General features: G+C 39.2%; 1 protein-coding gene across 2 annotated transcripts in view; it reads left to right on the top strand.

Moving 5' to 3' along the window:
• Window positions 1-18972, top strand: part of LOC102222825 — a 72098-nt gene that overhangs the window by 49398 nt on the left and 3728 nt on the right. For both annotated transcript variants that reach the window (XM_023338918.1, XM_023338917.1), the window contains 2 exons: window positions 2524-2670; window positions 18370-18412. In XM_023338918.1, the coding sequence (XP_023194686.1) occupies window positions 2524-2670; window positions 18370-18412 (190 nt within the window). The remainder of the gene's footprint in view (window positions 1-2523; window positions 2671-18369; window positions 18413-18972) is intronic.

The raw sequence follows: 18972 nt of genomic DNA, 5'->3' as shown, positions 1-18972 counted from the left end.
ACTCTGGTGTTTTTTTTCCTCATTAGTCCGAGAGAAACTTTGTGTTTTCAACGGAAAAGTTGTAAACTGGTGTAGTTCTTAACACTAGGCACGTCTCCATTTCAAATGTTTAATTGATATTTTGCTGATGTCAAAATAAAACAACACAATTTGGGAGTTACTGTGTTTCCTTAAATAAGATATGCAATTAAAATCCCATGTGAATTAGTTTATTTACTTAACATGTCATTAAAAATCATGGAGGCGGCAGATGTGAACATGATATACAGTATATTCATATTTCAGCCACAGCTCAGCATTGTGTTTACAAAACACACCAATTTCACACAGCTGAAAAACCATTTCATCCTGGCTCCAAAACGTTTTATCAAAAAAGGAAGGTTTTTTTCAAAATTGGTGTTTTTTTTCTTAAAGCAAATATATTTTCGCAATTTTAATTTGCACAATTTCATGGCCAATGGAAATGCAGCTACAGTTGCCTTGTGGAATGAAGGTCCTGGGTTGGAATCTGTGTGGAGTTTGCATGTGTTCTCTTTGAATATGTAAGACATTTTAATGAAAAATATTTTTAGGTAAGTAAATTGACATTGAAGACATTAAGACAAAAAGCTGGCAGTATTAACTTTATAAGGACAGAGAGTATATTTTAAAAAGTGATTATCCTGCAGGCTACTTATCATTGAGTTTTTGTGACAGATTGGTATTTTATTTTATAATATATATATATTGATGTTAACATAATACTTAAAAATTTCTTTAGCTATTTTTTAGAACTCCTGCAATGGCTCTGTATAGTTTTGACTTGTCTGTGTGCCTCTGGGAAGGAACCACTTTTAGATTTGATGTAGTTCAGCGAGCACCATCCCCTTGAATGCTGATTGGTCAGCCTGTTTCTGTGTGAATTATTGCTTCATAATGTTTTTTTCTATACAGTACGTTTTCATTTAGACGCAATCTGGTGTTTTATAATCAGCCGGATACCGGATTCTTTTGGAGATCAAACTTATGTATTTTGGCATAATTTCTCAAGACGTTTCAAAGGGAAACAAATATCTGATGACTATTTTATTAATAGCAAGTAAGAAAAACATTACAAGAAAATGGTTATCACAAGACAAACCAACTTTAGACGACTGGATCGACATAACATTTAACATGTATAAAATGGAAAAAATAACAGCCTCTTAATCTCAAGATTGGCAGATTTGGGTAGACTATGTAAAACGTAAAAGATCTGATTTCATTTTTAGAGACCAAACTTGATGAAATCTCCTCGATAATCCACTCCTATGATAGACATACTTCATAATTATTTAATACTATATTTTTTTTGTTAATATATTCTTTTTTTGTGGTTTGCTTTTTACATTTCAAACTTAATTTTTTCTTTCCTTTTGTTTCTTCTTTCACACTCTGTACTTTATAATCTTTCTCAGGGAAGTGAAGTTGCATTTTTGTTTTGACAGTTATAATGTATAATGGTCTACTTGTCCACCTTATTTCAAATATTGAAGATAGTTTTGTGATGTAGAGGCCTAAGGTCATGTAAATGATGCTTCCTTGAGAATCAATAAAGATAAAATAAAAAAAGCTCTCCTTTGCAGGTTTAAAGCCAAAATGACATCTGCTTAACACTTCAAGACCTTGAATGTCAGACACTGTGTTTAAAACTGGGAGTTTTTAATATTTCCATGAAAGTCTTGGTGTTGACTTTTGGGTAAAACTGCACCAGTGACCGTAGAGCAGGGGTGTCAAACTCAGTTTCATTTTGGGCCATATCACAAATTAGAGTTATAAAAGGGCCTGTTGTGCCAAAATGTATTGGTAAAATCCATTAAACTGTTAATATATCAATAAATAGCAGTCCTTCCAGGATTTTATGATTGCTTTTGTGGATTTTGTAATCAAAATCACATTTTGTGCCAATTGCTAATTTTGAAATATTTGTAAAGAATCTGTATATTTGCACTAAGATATGATGTTCAATGTGACTTTTTATTACTTTATGTATTGATCATGGACTATAACTTGGCATCAAGTTATAAGCTCAGACTATAGTATATACTGTAGTCTATACCATACTATACTATATTTCAACAAAAAATAGTTCGACACGAAATAAAATACAATCATTTTACACAAATCTCAAAACGTGAACCAACCAACTTAAAACACATTATCCTAAACATATTTTTTTTCCAAGAAATAAATTATTTCACTGACACTTATAAGTCATATTCACTTTTCCAGTCAACGGTTGCAATATATCTGTAGATATCTAATGCTCATGTATTAATGCACCAAAATGTTACAAAACATGCATAACGCTTTGGGGGAAAAAATGCATTTTTTCAGTATAACCAGTCAGAGCCAATCAAATGATATTTCACAAAATTCCAAGTTCCAAAGATCTTCACTGTGTTTGGCTAAACACGCAAGTTCATGACTCATTTATGTATGCAACACACGTTTTAATCATTCAGTAACTTTCTGTGCGTGTGGGGGTGTGTGTGTGTTTACCAGGTGCTGGGCAGTACTGGAGATCGTCCCACAGACGTCACCACAGAGGAGGATGGCCACTGACACAACAACCTTGCCCACCTCCAGCAGCCCCCCTGCTCCTCCATCGTCAGCCCACCCCCTGCTGATCTCCAACGTCTCATTGGAGGAGTAAGTGTTAACTCCAACTCCCCAGATCTACTGCTCTCCTCCAGGACCTTATGCGCAAAATGAGATTATTAAAGTCTATTAAGCATAGGTTTTCAATAGGCATGTCCCTCCCACAATTATAAGGCCTACACCTAAACATGTTCTGATGCCTGCAACAAATATATAAAATAATAGAGACATCTTACATGGCTGCTGGCTAAGTAATCTCTTCATTTCCTTCACCTCCTTTTGTTAGTTTTTCAGCTGGTCGTCCAGCTATTGTATATTTTGCATGACCTCCCTTGCTTCAGGAAGTTCTTATCTTATCCTGGTGACTTTCAAATTGGTATCATTAAGTTGAATATTCAGCTCTTCAATTTTTCTAAGTAAATTGTTGTCATTGAACGTCATGCTCAGTTTATCCAAACTGCCTCTTACTTTTTGGATAACTTGAATTAAGTTACCCAAGTGTGTCGCTATCTCCTTTCGGGTCTCAGAGTTTTCATTCATTTTTTTCTCAATACTCCTTGAACTCTTGAATGAATAAATGTTCTTGGATGTCACCTACAATTCAAGATTGCAGTTTTGTGATGTAATATTGTAGTGTTCTCATTAAGGGTGTAACAACTCTGGCTAAACACTGAGTTAAACCATAGCAAATGACGAGAGGGAGATGAGAAGTAAGGTTGACCATTTACTGTTGACTTCCTTGTTCACACGTGCTGCGGTGAAAACTGCAGACAGAATAAACACAAAATAATACAAACTTAGTTCCGTGTCTAAACAAACCTTAGAGTACATAAATTTAACCTAATTAGGAGCTCTGCAGTTAACTGAAATGTTCCATAAGCAGTCAGATGAAAACACCAGTCACAATAATTAAATGTTAGTATTTTAACAAAAATAATGTCAGACACATTTTAAGCAGTATGTATCTTATAATAAAACGTAACTTACAGCATTGCTTCAACTGAGTTTCTTTGTGGATGGCAAAAGATTAAATGCTGAAGCAGACAGCCTAGGAGGGGGGGGGGGGGGGGGGGGGAGTTAGGACAATTCTAAGGGCCCCTGACCAACAGGGGGCCCTCCACAATTTATTTACTTATTTTTTGTTCATAGAAATAAAAAAAATGGGGCCCTGTCAATTACAAAATAATCATTTTGTGTTTTCTAAGATTGTTTTTAGCAGTAAAAATTTAATGTTACCACTCCCAGACCAAAAAACACACATCAATTTTTGCCCTGAACACCCCCCTGGATCTTCATGAAATGGTTCGTTCCTGCTTAGCGTGCTTGACGGTCACGGTGTTCGGCAGCAGTCAGTAGAAGACAAGAAGTACTGTGGCGGTTATTTTGTTGCTAAGAAAAATGATAAAATCAGGTTTTCAAAAAAAAAAAAAAATAATAAAATAAAATAGAGAGATGGAGAAAGAAAAAGGTAAGAGTGTCAATTTGTTAACTCAGTTTTTCTCTTAGAGATGGGTAGACTGTGAGATTATCAACCATTTAGCATAGTTAGCTTAGCTACAGACTACTGTTTGCCTTCTTTTCACTAGCATTTACTGAATTAAGGAAAAAAAAAATTACCAAGATATTCATATATTTAACTTGTCCCTTTACCACTTAACAACAGATGAGTCAGCCATTAGCAGCTCTAACCCACGTCCCTCCTGACCTGCCTCTCATAAGTGAAAGTAAAGCTGCCGTATGTAACTTTTATAATTTTATCTTTTTTTTATTTTCACATATCCTCTCCTTGGGCTGCCACCTTATCGTGGAGGAGGGGTTTGAGTGCCCCAATGATCTTAGGAGCCATGCTGTCTGGGGCTTCATGCCCCTGGTAGGGTCACCCAAGGCTGTCAGGTTTTAGGTGAGGGACCAGACAACGCGCAGCCCGAAGACCCCAATGATGTGTAAAAACATTGGACTTCGTGTTCCCTCGCCCGGACGTGGGTCACCGGGGCCCCACTCTGGAGCCAGGCCTGGAGGGGGGGCACGACGGCGAGCGTCTGGTGGCCGGGCTTTTTCCCATGGAGCCCGGCCAGGCTTAGCCCGAAGAGGAAACATGGGTCCCCCCTCCCATGGGCCCACCACCTGTGAGAGGGGCCAAAGGGGTCGGGTGCATTGCGAGATGGGTGGCGGTCGATGGAGGGGACCCTGGCAGTCCGATCCTCGGTTGCAGAAACTGGCTCTTGGGACATTGAATGTCACCTCTCTGGTGGGGAAGGACCTGGAGCTAGTGTGTGAGGTTGAGAGGTTCCGGCTAGAAATAGTCGGTCTCACCTCGACGCATGGCTCTGGTTCTGGAACCAGTCTCCTTGAGAGGGACTTGACATACTTCCACTCTGGAGTTGCCCAAGGTGAAAGGCATTGGCCAGGAGTGGGCACACTTGTTGCTCCCCATCTCGGCGCCTGTACTTTGGGGTTTACCCCGGTGAATGAGAGTGTAGCCTCCCTCCGCCTACGGATGGGGGTACGGGGTCCTGACTGTTGTTTGTGCTTACGGGCCGAATCCCCTGTGAGACGGAGCTTTAACTCCCATCTCCGGCAAAACTTCAAACACATTCTGGGGGAGGTGGGAGGCATTGAGTCTGAGTGAACCATGTTCCGTGCCTCCATTGTCGAGGCGGGTCATCTGAGCTGTGGCCGCAAGGTTGTCGGTGCATGTCGTGGTGGCAACCCTCGAACCCGTTGGTGGACACCTTCAGTGAGGGATGGTGTCAGGCTGAAGAAGGAATCCTATCGGGCCTTTTTGGTCTGTGGGACTCCAGAAGCAGCTGATGGGTACCTGCGGGCGAAGCGGCATGGGGCTCGGGTGGTTGCTGAGGCAAAAACTCGGGCGTGGGAGGAATTTGGAGAGGCTATGGAGAAAGACTTCCATACGGCTTCGAGGCGATTCTGGTCCACCATCCGGCGTCTCAGGAGGGGGAAGCAGTGCAGCACCAACACTGTTTATAATGGGGATGGTGTGCTGCTGATCTCTACTCGGGATGTTGTCGGCCGGTGGGCGGAATACTTCGAAGACCTCCTCAATCCCACCAACATGCCTTCCATCGAGGAAGCTGAGTCTGGGGACTCTGGGTTGGGCTCTCCAATCTCTGGGGACGAGGTCGCCGAGGTGGTTAATAAGCTCCTCGGTGGCCAGGCCACCCAGGAGCGGTGGATGAGATCCACCCGGAGTTCCTTAAAGCTCTGGATGTTGTAGGGTTGTGTTGGTTGACGCGGTATCTGCAATATCGCATGGACATCTGGGGCAGTTCCCCTGGATTGTGGATTGGCAGACTGGGGTGGTGGTCCCCCTGTTCAAAAAAGGGGACCGGAGGGTGTGCTCCAATTATAGAGGGGTCACACTCTTAAGTCTCCCTGGCAAGTTCTATTCAGGGGTCCTGGAGACGAGGGTCCATCAGATAGTCGAACCTCGGATTCAGGAAGAGCAGTGTGGTTTTTGTCCTGGTCGTGGAACACTGGACCAGCTCTACACCCTCGGCAGGGTCCTGGAGGGTGCATGGGAGTTTGCCCAACTGGTCTACATGTGTTTTGTGGACTTGGAGAAGCCGTTCGACCGTGTCCCTCGGGTTCGCAGCTGTATGTGAAGCGGCTGGGATGGCGATCAGTTCCTCCAAATCTGAGGCCATGGTATTGAGCCGGAAAAGGATAGAGTGCCTTCTCCAGGTTTGGGGGGATGTCCTGCCCCAAGTGGAGGAGTTCAAGTATCTCGGGATCTTGTTCATAACTGAGGGAAGAAGGGAGCGGGAGATCGACAGGCGGATTGGCGCAGCGTCTGCCGTCAAGCGGGCGCTGTACCGGTCCATCGTGGTGAAGAGAGAGCTGAGCCTGGATGGATGGATGGATGGATGGATGGATGGATGGATGGATGGATGGATGGATGGATGGATGGATGGATGGATGGTAAAACTGTCATGTTGTGAAAGTACAGCATGAACTGACTAGTCTCTGAAAGTTACAGTAACCTTTCCATATCAATAGCTTTAGTAACTGCCTATCAACAGTCAAATGAAAACTTTTTTCCTTTACTTAAAAAACCTACTGGAACTTTCTTACAGACCTAATTTGTTTTCCATCAACTGTATTCCACATAGAAAAGCTTTTCCCTCTTCTCATTAAATTTCCGCAGTGATCTGAAGAGGTGACGATAAATCTGCAGCGTTGCTACGTCAGAGGGCAGCGCTTTTCAAACATAGTTATCCACTGTTTTTAATGAAATCATACTCAACTGGAAGCAGGAAGCTAATAAAATACACCTCTGCACATGCCAAACTGCCCATTAGTCCTGCGGGAAGTTTCTAATCCCTATTGCTCACCAGTCCTAAAATGATAGTTTCAACATTTTATTTTCAAAATTCATAATGCAACAAGCACTGCTGTTACCATGGGCAACACAAACTATAGTAGAATTAAAGTGAAAAAGCATGTGAAGAACATTCATGGAACTAAAACGACCTCAGGATAAAATGATAGGCTAACACAAAGCAAAGTATAATTTTTTCCACTGCCGAACCCTGTTTTTTTTCTGGTTGCTCTTTGCTTTTATAATTCTGCCCTGATGTGTCTCGCAGCAGGAGATTCAGCAGGAGGCACAATAAATTCAAAGGCTATGCAGCGCATAATTCAACAGACACACTGCTCAGGGGCGGTGTCTGCTCAGTATACAAGGAAAAGGAACCCTATGGCCGGTTGAGCAGTAGGAAAACAAGATCAGCTAGAATTGGTGTTGGAGGGAAGAAATTAGCACACCGTGGTGTTCAGCCAGTGTGTCAAATTTAAAAAACAAGAGGAAAATATCCTCCAATGTGAGTGTCAGTTGACAAAATATTGGTTAATACAGCAGTATTAATATTGTATATCAATATTGCCCCAAATTTTCAAATTTGTGCATCCCTAACATTTACTTTTCTGTACTTGTAACTAACCTATAACAATAATAGCTCACAGTCAACCTGGAAAAAATTATACAAAAACCTGAAATTATATTCAATTTAATAATAAAGCAGTAGGTCCACAAAGACACCCATAAAAAAACAATATCTATACTCCTGTTTTAGTTTATGAATTCATCTTCAGTCACTTTAATAGATGAACTCTCCAGCCATCTATAGTTTTTGTGTCCAAGTTAGCAACAAGATGTGGCTCCTTCGTCACACACAGAAACACATATGTACCGTCATGTTGTGCAACACCACCTGTTTGTTGCGACAGGAATAACAGGAAATTTATTTCCAGTTTGTCTAGCTACACTAACCCACAGCCCACTGTGTTCTGTTTGAACCAGCCACTAGGCAGCAGCTCCAGCAGGAGAAAAGCATCGCACCAGACATATAAGGATTCGCGTTTGGCAACAGTAAAAAACAATAAAAACCCAGACATCAAGCAATGAAATCTACCCGGATACCCTGGACCGAACATGAAAATCAGAGGTTATCCTGCTAATCTTAGCATTTGTCATCAACTCATAGGTGGAATTAACAACATTATGCAAAATAAATAATCAAGTAACTGAAACATGGTGGAGGTCAAAATGTCATAGTCATTATTTAATAGAGTGATGCCACGCCAATTATCTTTTATTAAATGGTCTTTATTTGGTTTAGGGATCAAAGTGATAAGACTCCGTTTCATTGACGGGGTAGTTCTTCATTGTTAATGGATTCATTACAAACAGCGAGAAGAAATTCTGAAGTTTCAGCTGAGAATTTGTGATAAAATTCTGATGTCAAACCATCATTTCCTGGTGACTTGTTAGATTTAATTTTACTGATGCTCCATTTTATGTCCTCAATGCAGAGTATTTCTTTTAAAGAGTCATTAGCTTTGTTCACTTCTACCAAAGAGTTTAATACATCTGTGCTATCTATGCAGTTATCATTTTTATAAATATCTCTATAAAAACGTTATATATATTTTGAAATTACTGAATAATCTTCTATTACAGAATTATTTATATTTAATTTGGATAATGATTTTCTTTCAAAGTTTCTTTATTCCATATTAAAAAAGTATTTGCTGTTGTTTTCACTCTCCTCTAGACTGAATAAAAGCACCATGTGCTTTTTCTTTATATATCTCATCTAACTCTTCTTGATGTTTTTGTAATTGTGTTACAACTTCATCATCTAACATGATAGTAGTAGAGATAGATCTGATTAATTGTTCTAGCTTTTCTCTTTTTATGCAGTTAAAGATTTACTTTTAAACAATTACCTCACTTTCGCTCACTATTCCCAGGAACATTGTATTAATATTATTAAATTTATAATTATGTTTTCCATCTCTACCCTTTGGCAATTTGTTTACTAAATTAGGATCGATATTAACAAAGTACTTATTAAAGACTTCAACAATATCCTCTTTTTTTCCACTATAGTGTTGTTGTGTTTAATACATATTGGGAAATCTCTATCTTTGTTATTTTTAATAATACTATTAATTATATTCCAAGTACCCTTAATATCATTGCAGCAACCCATCATAATAATCCTGCTTTTGCTTTCTCAGCACTGATGTTAACTTATTTTTATATATTTTATATTTTTCTTCTTTTCCTGAATTGAGCACTTAATGAAATCCCTATATAACTTGTTTTTCTTTGTACATGCCTTCTCCAAACTCTTTGTCATCCAGGGAGTCAATCTATTTTTGGATGTTTGTTTATAATATTTAAGGGACAATAATGATTGTAAATTCTTACAAATATTTCCAAAAATGTATTATATGACTCATTAACATCATCAACATAAACATTTTGCCAATTATAATTTAATAATTGTACTTTCATTCTTCCACAGCTTCAGGTGATTTTACTCTAACTAAATTAGTAATTTACTTTGTCATATTTAAGTTTAACTGATTACTAATATCCAACATAGTGAACACTGGCAAATGATCAGTTATATCAGTGACCAACAATCCACTTTTTGTTTTCACATTGAACTTAACAAACTCAGATAATTCTTCTGCATGTTGGTGTTCCCACTAAAGCCTCTTTTTTTTGGCTTCGATTTTCCCTTTACGACAATCTTACAACATCCTGCAGTGTGTGGTGTGTTACTTGTCTTGGCCTGATTATCTCAGCCTGTGGGGTTTTTACTGACTGGGAGCGAGAACGCAGCCTGTTGAATGTGACAGGTAGCCAATCAGAAAGCGCGGTGATGTAAGAACGGAGGAAAATCTCAAACCGTTGACGTGGCAACTGAGAGTCCGGTGGACATCAGAGGTGATATGTGGAAATGTTTATTATTATATGTAAAGGTCATTTTTATACATGTTTGTTATATGTGGTTCTGGTTATTCAGTTAAAAATGTTAACTACAAACTAACATAACTCACCTCCGAATCATAGTGCAGCAAATAGAGCGGCTTCTCCCTCCGTCTTTTATCAAACACCTTTTCTTTTTTATCGCTTAAAATTAGTCCACAAACTATCACTGCTGCTTCTACATCGTCATCCGTGTTTGATTATTCTAAATTCACGTTTGGTATGTTGGGGTTTTACTGGATTTTCTTCTGGAATCGGGATTTTCATGTGGAATCGGTTCGTGTGGTGTGTTGCTCCTGCCGTGTGGCTGGACTCACGAACCGATCGAACCTGTTGGACTTTTATCGGCTCTGTGGTCACTGAGGTTTGGGAAATCGGCCGACAATCCTTAAATCGTGCCGTGTGAACCAGACCTAAAACTCACAAGTTCTACTCCTCTCATCTCATCTCGACCACTTCTAATGCTCTGACTGTGGTCGCTATGGTAACGTTTACATATCCCTTCAAAATAAGATACAAAATACAAATACGCCACAAAAATGAAGATATTACTTTTGTGAAAATTTTAACTGATAACGACTAAAGGGAACTCTGAGCTTGTTTCTCTGCAACCAGACGGTCCCATCTACATTTATACTGAGATTACATTACATCTGTCATCTGTGTACTAAGATGCTGGATCGTGGAATAGAATTAGTGCACCAGATTTATTTAGGTGCATTAGAGTAAAAGAGGTTGATTCCATGTGCAAACCTAACTATAGACTTTAATGTTGTAAGCCTCTGTATTTTAACATTCTGTCTAGAAAAAAAACTGTCCAACTTAATTTGACAGAATCCCTGTGACCTTTCTGTGTTAGTTCTGAAATAAGCCTCCAAGTGTATTATGGCCCTCAGAAATACTGAGTCAAACTGAGGCAGTAGAGTTGGTCTCCAGTGTTCAGAGCCTTGTTCATCAAGGCCGGTTTGCCGTAGCTGGATGCCCAACTTTCTGATTCAAAACTGATCCTCTGCGAGAATTTCTCGATGTTATTTTAATGAAAATCGAGGCTGACAGTCAATTCGCCCCCCATAAAGTCCACTTACTCTTTTCTTCTTGATTTGAAAATGTTTGTGCTGCACTGAGAGACGGCGAGGTACAGTGGTGCAGAATCATAGCATGTGAAGGGAGCCATTCCTATTGTAAAAAAAACAGAATAACACTTTGTCAGAAAACATTTCTGAGCATAATGCTCCTTTTATGGCTTTATATTGTCAACAGCCATTCTGAGATCAGAAAAAGGCTGCAGCAGATTTTCATTTGTGCTTCTGACTCTGGGTGATTCTATATCGCTGATGGGCAAGAGTGACAGTGATGATACATCAGCAGAAAGCTGTGAATATGTGCAATTAACAGCTCTTGAGCAGAATATGTAATTATTTCAGAGTATCTTTGGATTGCAACGGTTCCCTGGCTCAGGTCTTCCTTTTCCATTAAAGCCTCTTTTATTACGCTGATTTGCAGAAATACCATTTCATTCTGATTGTTTGGCATGAATTTTTATTTCTGTTATTCTCCACCCTCTTTCCCCCTTCAACCCATCACTGTTCATTGTTCATCTTTTAGACCCCCCCCCCCCAAAAAAAACACTGTGACTGTGACCCATATGGCTCAGACACCTTCAATGAAAGGTATGTCTTCTTCTCTGCCCAACAGGGTTTGAGTGGAATAACATTGCCCTCTTGTGGATTTCTGTAAATTAGTAACCCAGGAAAAACAAAACATCTGCTCAGAGCACATTGTTGTTTATACCTCCATAAATCCTTTTCCTTTAACCTTGTTTCACTTCATCTGTTGACTCTTTTGAAACAGTTATGAGCTTTTAACACTGTTTAGATGAGGTAGGAGGGGGGATTAACAAAGATGAAAGAGAGTCCAGGGAATTCTGCAGCCTTGTAGTTTGCATCACAATCAGCAGTTAATGTTTAGACATGCAACAGTTTTAGTGCTCTGACATTTGGGTGGGTAAAGGTTATTGGTTGAAATTTTGAAATGCTAATGTGTTTCATCGGCAATATCTAGTGGGTTTTTCTGTAGTGTTAAGTTGGTAAAGATTATTAAATGTTAATGCTGCCAGGATTCTCTTGCAAAAAATATGTTTAATCTCAATGTAATTTTCCTGGTGAAATAAAGGTTGAATTAAATAAATAAATAAACAATAATGTTTTGCCTCTCCATTCATAAATGGAGAAGGTTTGCTGAAGTGTGTTGAGGAATCTGTACACAACAGAGTGACATCACTCCCAGTGTGTGGAGCCCATAAAGCCCGTAAAGCCCTATATAAGTCTGATGTCATTTTATTACACTGAGGAAATCAGGTGTTACAAAGACATTTTGAAATATGTCAGCTCTTTCCTGACAGTTCCTGAACTGTCAGGAAAGGAAAAATGACAACAACAACAACAACAACAACAACAATAATAATAATAATAATAATAATAATAATAATAATAATAATAATAATAATAATACAGACCTTTGAAACAACATTTAAAAACAACATAATATGTAGGAGAAAACATAAGATACAGAAACCCTTCAGCTGTGAGTTTGACAATGAGGAACAGCAAAAACAAAAACAAGTTTATGATTTTAACTAAAATGTGCAGATTCATCATACTGTGATGATTTAAAAATGTATGATGGAGCTCAAACATTTCATCCAGCACTGGTGCACAAAGCAAAGTCCTTAAAGAGTGTTTGTGTTTAATATGGAGCAGTTTGTCTGCTCTGCACTTGAGTACTGACATCAACCTAATCATCCAACATCAGTGTTTAACCTTACATATGCTCTCTTTGACAACCTATTTAATAAAATAGCATATTATGGGAAAGTCCATTTATGTTAGGAACTTCACCACTTAGTGAAACACATTATATACTTTAATTGCACACAGCAGTTCATTTTTCAGCTTTTATTAAGCACCCTGAAGCCTTTACTTTAAGAATAAGATGTAATTAAAGTTCATCTGCGTATAAAGGCAAGGGAACCCGAACAGTATGCAGTGTAGCTTTGCATTCAACATGGCTTTAAGCAGTGATTTTGACCAGTTAAAAAAACTGAGAGATGAGTTTAAAATCATGAAGAGAATTGAAAAAGAATTTAAATGGAAAATAATTCAACTTTAAATTTACTCAAATCTGTAAACTTTATTCTAATTCCTGAATTTGCAACCCCTAAGCTGCTAAATCTACAGCCAGGAGAGTGTTTGAGATTCTTTTTATAACCCACTGTAAGAGCGAGGACTACTGCCACTCAGCCTGGGGAAGTGAAAATTACTGAAATTCAAGCACACATTGGAAGTTGGAGCACATTTTCTTTAGCTCCAGGTATCAGTCTAAAGGAGTCTAAATTATGAGGAAAATCCAATCATTACCATAAGTCTTCCCGTAGAGGGACCTAACATTTAGCAGAGCAAACTTGATTAAAATGCTTTTGACATCAGAGAAGGTCAGGAATCAAGATGTGGAGGTGAGCATAATCAAATTAGAGTAGATGGTGGAAAGTGTGTTATGTCTAGTGGGTGTTAATTATTAGAGGTATAAAGAAAAGACTGGAATGTCAAAAGAAATATTTGAAGAAGATGTGGAGATGGAGGAACGAGCAAAAAAAAAATGAACCAGAAATCCGTTATTAATGGTGTGTGAGTTATATTAATTCACATAGAAGAGGGGTTAAAGTATTCATAAAATGTTAACATATCTGTTTCCAGGCTTGTAGCTCACAGTTACAGTCATTTCCATGTCCAAATTGTAGTAATATGCAAAAAAGTGTGAAAGAAGAATGAGCATTAGGCAACACAGCAAATGGGAGGCACATGATGACTGATGTACAGGAGGGTGAACTTAACTATCACAGTGAAATGCAGTGAAGTCAGGAAAACAGTAGCTTGGAGATGTAGAGTGCCTTTAAACCTTTTTCACTTTTAAATCATTCACTTATATGAAGTAGAACTGCAATACTTTACACAGAATATCTAGTTATTGTAGCTCCACAGACCCCTGGTTTGGTTTACCTCTGTTCTGAGGTGTTTTTTAGAGTAACTTGTTTTAGAGCAACTTGTTGTGCTGCAGTCTTTTTAAATGTGAATGAGAGAGTTCACGCCCCGCCCCCCTCCAGGTCACAGATCGGTCCACTCCACCCCATTCAGCCATTTTTGTAGTCTGATAGCAGCAATACAATTATCTACTGGCAGAGAAACATTTTATTCCAAAGTTTATTAAAGACGTCAACAACAGAAGACTTGTCCATTAGATGTTACATGTTAGAGCCAGAGTCTGAGCCAGAGAATGAAGACGACCAACCTGCAGAAGCATGCATTCAAATGAATGCATCACAATGGTGTTGTTACTGTATTTACACCCTCTCTATACATACCACCTACCTACAATATGCAGCGTAGTTTAACTGTAGTGTCCCAGCATGTCAGATACCTATTAAAACATTAATGCTACCATAATATGAATAAAGTCAACAAAGCCTAGACATAATTAAGGAGTCATCAAGAACTTCACTGAAAGCATTTGGATCATTTTTTCCCCCCCCCAAGACAAAAATGGCAAAAACAAAGCCAAATAATTGTATTCAAAACATACGGAACAGTTATATCCTAAATCAGACAAAGTGTTTAGGAAAATCCTTCTTGGTACTTCCACAAGTCGCTAAAGCACTCGTCCTTAAGTTCCCCATGCACTTTGAAGAGGCCCCGATGCTGAGGGGCGATGTAAGGAATCCTGTGTGTTAATACACTAGAACCAAACTTGTTGACTTGCTTACTTGAAACTTTGGCACAACTGAACTTGGACTACAAAATTGCTGCAGATCACAAAACTTAGCTAGAAGTTAGGACCTTGTATGAATTTTTTCTATAAATATGAAAAATATTCCATTAACGTTACCTATGGGTCTGACCAACGTTGTTAGTTTATTGCTAACAGGCATTCAGCAGGCAACTCTCGTCTTACAGGCACAAGAACTTTCATCTGTTGATTCAGGAATGAACTACCATATCTACCAAAATTTTTTAGAGTCAAATGTGGAGTCATCTGACTCTACAGCCATCTACAGTCAGCTATAGTTTGAATCAAACTGGGTCATCAAGGTGTTGGAATGGCCTACTTAAAACCCACCCCTCATTTTGACTGAAAGGCTTTGGTAGAAAAAAAAAGAACAGAAGCAAAAAGAGGATAAGAAATCTGGTAAAGAGAATTGAGCCAAAACTCCTCCACTGTCAGAGCAGTAATTTTTGTTTATTTCAGCAGATATTAAAGAGTGGAGACACATTCATTAAAATGTATTCATAAGCTTTCAGCGTACGACTCTCATGAATCACTAAGCAGATAAATGCGTACATTTGTTGCTGTGTGTGTTTCCTTCCTGCTCTTTGTGAGTCGCTCCGTTTGTAGCGTTGACCCGGCTGGAGTCGGGTTCAGGCTGGACTGTCTGCCTTGTTGGTTTTGGTTGATTTAAAATGCTGATGTTGCCCCCAGTGTGGCCTGTTCGCTTCAGCCTGACCCTGGAGAACCAGACCATGAGGAAATCTGCATGGCATGGTTCTGAGAAGGACCACGTTTCACATCAAACACATCCTCAATACGCCACCAATACATCACACTGATTATCGTCACACTTACTAACATTTAATTAGCCTGGGTTTGTTACAGTGTATGGAGTAAGAAGCCATTTACGGAGCATCAGACCAGTCTGAAATGTTAATTATTTTATATCAAACATCATTAAATCCGAATCTTGTTATTCAGGCATAGTCAATTAATTTCAAGAAGATTGTGTTAATCGATTGTTATTTTAAGGAATCGCGTTGTGAATTGCCTAAATGAGAACAAATGTACAGCTGTCAGTTTGCTGGATCTGCTCAGCGAAAACTAATGTATCCTAATGTGCTGCAACCTTCATGCTGGATCTAGTCATTTATTTCAGAGCTTTTTAGTTTTGTTTGTAAGCTAAAGGCGCTACCGTTGCAGGAGGAGGGACAAGGAGGTGGACGAGAAAAGTAACACTGCTTGAAATGAGTAAACACTGAAGAAATGAACATGTTTCAGGAAGTCAGTTAGTCTGGCAGAAGCAAAGCTCAAGAATGATGGGAAGTTGACCTCAGATGAGAAGAAGGCAGAGGCGACTGGAGAGTTAAGGCACATAAAAATTACATTTTGAGGGCATGTGGTCAGGCAGAAATTGAATGTGGTGGAACATGAAAGCTACAGAGCAAGAGATGATTTCACTGAAGGCCAAGAAGGAGGAAGAGGAGAAGCAGTACTCAGATCCACAGAGCCCTACCTGCTCTGAATGAGTGCTAATGCTAGCGTCCACAATCCACATTCCTAAAGAAGCTCCATGACGATGAGATCAGGGCAGCACTGACTGTCCTCTGACCCCCGACATCTGATGTTAGTCTGATCTCTCTGGCCCCATTAGAAATATTAAACTGGAAAGAATCTTCAGTAGTGATTTTACAGTTGAATGCTGTAGCTGTGATCACAACCTCTAGAGTCCTTCTCTGCTTTTGCAGAGGAGGTCTCAGTTCTGTTATTTAAACCTGCTGTGCTGCAGACAAATCCATAGCATTAGAGTTTAGAATGGAAGGAGTGATTCGTAGATTTATCAGTAACTCGCTGTGTGTTCCCTTTATTTTCTGTTGGTAGCACATTTATAATTTAGGCCATTCCTTCACTTTCTGATGTTTCTCTACTCTGAGAGCCAAACTTCCTAGTGGAGAAGAACAAATGTGGTCAGACTTTTAATAGAGACGTGGAAAGATAAACTAAGTTTGAAAGCAGATCTCAGTGTCACCAGGAACCAGCTGCATTATGCTGCCAAAACTATTCACTCATCTAGACCCTAAAATTATTGTATTCTGGTGTGTTAAAGGGACAGTATTATGTAAAATCAACTTTTTTTAGCTTTATGTCATGTTATAATCTTATTCACTGATCAAAAACCTGGAGTGTTGCCTTGATTCTTTCATATGTTTGAGAAATCCCTTAATCTCCCATGGCAACCATTCAGCTGTGCAAAACACCTTGGTGGACCTGGCTCCGCCTTCAAGACGCAGCTCCTCCTCTGAGCTACAGTTTTCAACCTCCAGAGCTTCTGCCTCACAGAGCAGCATTCCTCCCCCACTCAGCTCCTTCAGACTAGCCAGCAGCAATTAGCAAATACCTGGTAGAGCAGTTCATCTGTTGAATTCATCAGACTCTGGTCAAATTGTTAAAGGGTTAATAGAGGAGCCATGCTGTGATGACTGCCTGAAGGCGGGGCTTCAGAAAGCAGGAGTTTTTAAAGAGATAAATACAAAGAATAGAAGAGGAATTCTGGGTTACAGAACCTCCTGCTTGTGACTCTAGTGTGAAATCAGGCCTGTTAGTAACTTTACATCACAGATGACAGAAATCACGTGAAGGGTTCCCCAAGGCTCAACCTTGGGGTCCCTCTGATATCATATCTACGTAACATGATCCCACTAGCTCAGACTATAGCAAATAAGATGAGAACTTACCATAATTACAAAATTTTTATCTGCTCCTTTCTTTCCCTGAAATCTCTTCAAGAATTCAGTCCATGTGATGCTATTTTTTATGAAAACAGCATAAAAAGAACTTCTGACAGTATTATTCTAAGGATGAGTTCTAGTTCTGTGATTCTCTCCTTATTGTTACACAAGGATGTCTGCTGATGTATACACACACACACGCACACACACACACGCCCTCCTCCATACGCAAACAGCCCATCTGGCAGCTTTGTCACAAATGGCTGTTGCTTTGACTAGACGGTTGCTCTGCCTGGCAGGATGTTGGATCAACAAACCCTCTTTTGGCTGTCATGGTGGTTCAATTTATGGTTTAATGATTATGGGTTTTTCTCACATTTGCCAGGTCATATTTCATCCACACTTAATGTAACCTGGGTGGTTTGAATTGTGTTCAAAGAAACAACAGAACGTTTCCAACCCAGGTTTTATTGCTTCATGCCAAGAACCAGCCTCATGTTTCACTTTCTGCTTTGTTTAGTTTCACAGGATTAGTTTGATCCTTCATTGAAAGAAATCTAATTCCAACACCTTTTGAAAAAAACACAAAGTGCAAGCATCTACAAGAACAGAAAGGGAAACTTGAAGTTCTGTCCTGACCCACTTCTCTGTTCCTGTTTATTTAAAACTGTTCCTGGCTTGTAAGTTGGAGATGGGATGTTTTATCTTACCGTCTCTCTGAGCGGTGTCAGTTTTCTCAGGCAGAATTGTTAAATGCTTTACAGAATCTATGAACACAACACGATTAGACTTGGCATTGCTAAACATTTTGCTGATGTGAGAAATATTTTGGTATTCTTCAGATCAACCAACATTCACTGTGGGTGTGTGTGGTTGTGTGTGTGTATGATTTCTCCTCAGGTCTGAAAAGGCTGGAGAGATAGCTACCATTCCATTGACAAAGGTGAGACTTCTCAAGAATCTTCAATGTATGATAAAATCAAGAAATTAGAACATGAGTCCAAATTTTATTTTGCTAACCTTTTTCTATGAAAACTATGTTTAGTTTAAGCTAAACAATAAATTGTAGTGACTTTGAGATGTGTGAAAAAGTGGGAGCTTTGATTAAAGTTAGAACTACACAGTAGAAGGAGCTCAGCTTCATTCAACATCGTTTAAACCTGATCAGATGAATCATAAACATATTGACAAATTGCCTCTTAAGACAAATCCTCAGGTTGACACTAAGTCTGCTTTACTTGACAATTGCTACATTATCAAGTACAGCAGCGCTGCTACAGTGTTGCTAGGTTGAGCAACACAACTCAGTCTTTATCATCTGTGACTATGAAACCTTTCCATATCTTCCCATGTTCAGCCCCTGAAGGCCTGGAGGAAATACACTCTAGTGTGTGAGTGTGTTTGTACATAAATGTGAATGCCCATTAGTCAGCTGATGTAAAGATCCATAAATTCAGAATAATTTAGACACCTATAAAACTAATGCTAGGCTTAGCTTTTCTA

Source organism: Xiphophorus maculatus, chromosome 9 (genome assembly GCF_002775205.1).
Source record: "Xiphophorus maculatus strain JP 163 A chromosome 9, X_maculatus-5.0-male, whole genome shotgun sequence".
Taxonomy (NCBI): Eukaryota; Metazoa; Chordata; class Actinopteri; order Cyprinodontiformes; family Poeciliidae; genus Xiphophorus; species Xiphophorus maculatus.
Note: the sequence above shows the minus strand (reverse complement) of the source record. Positions and strands in the feature narration are given on the sequence as shown.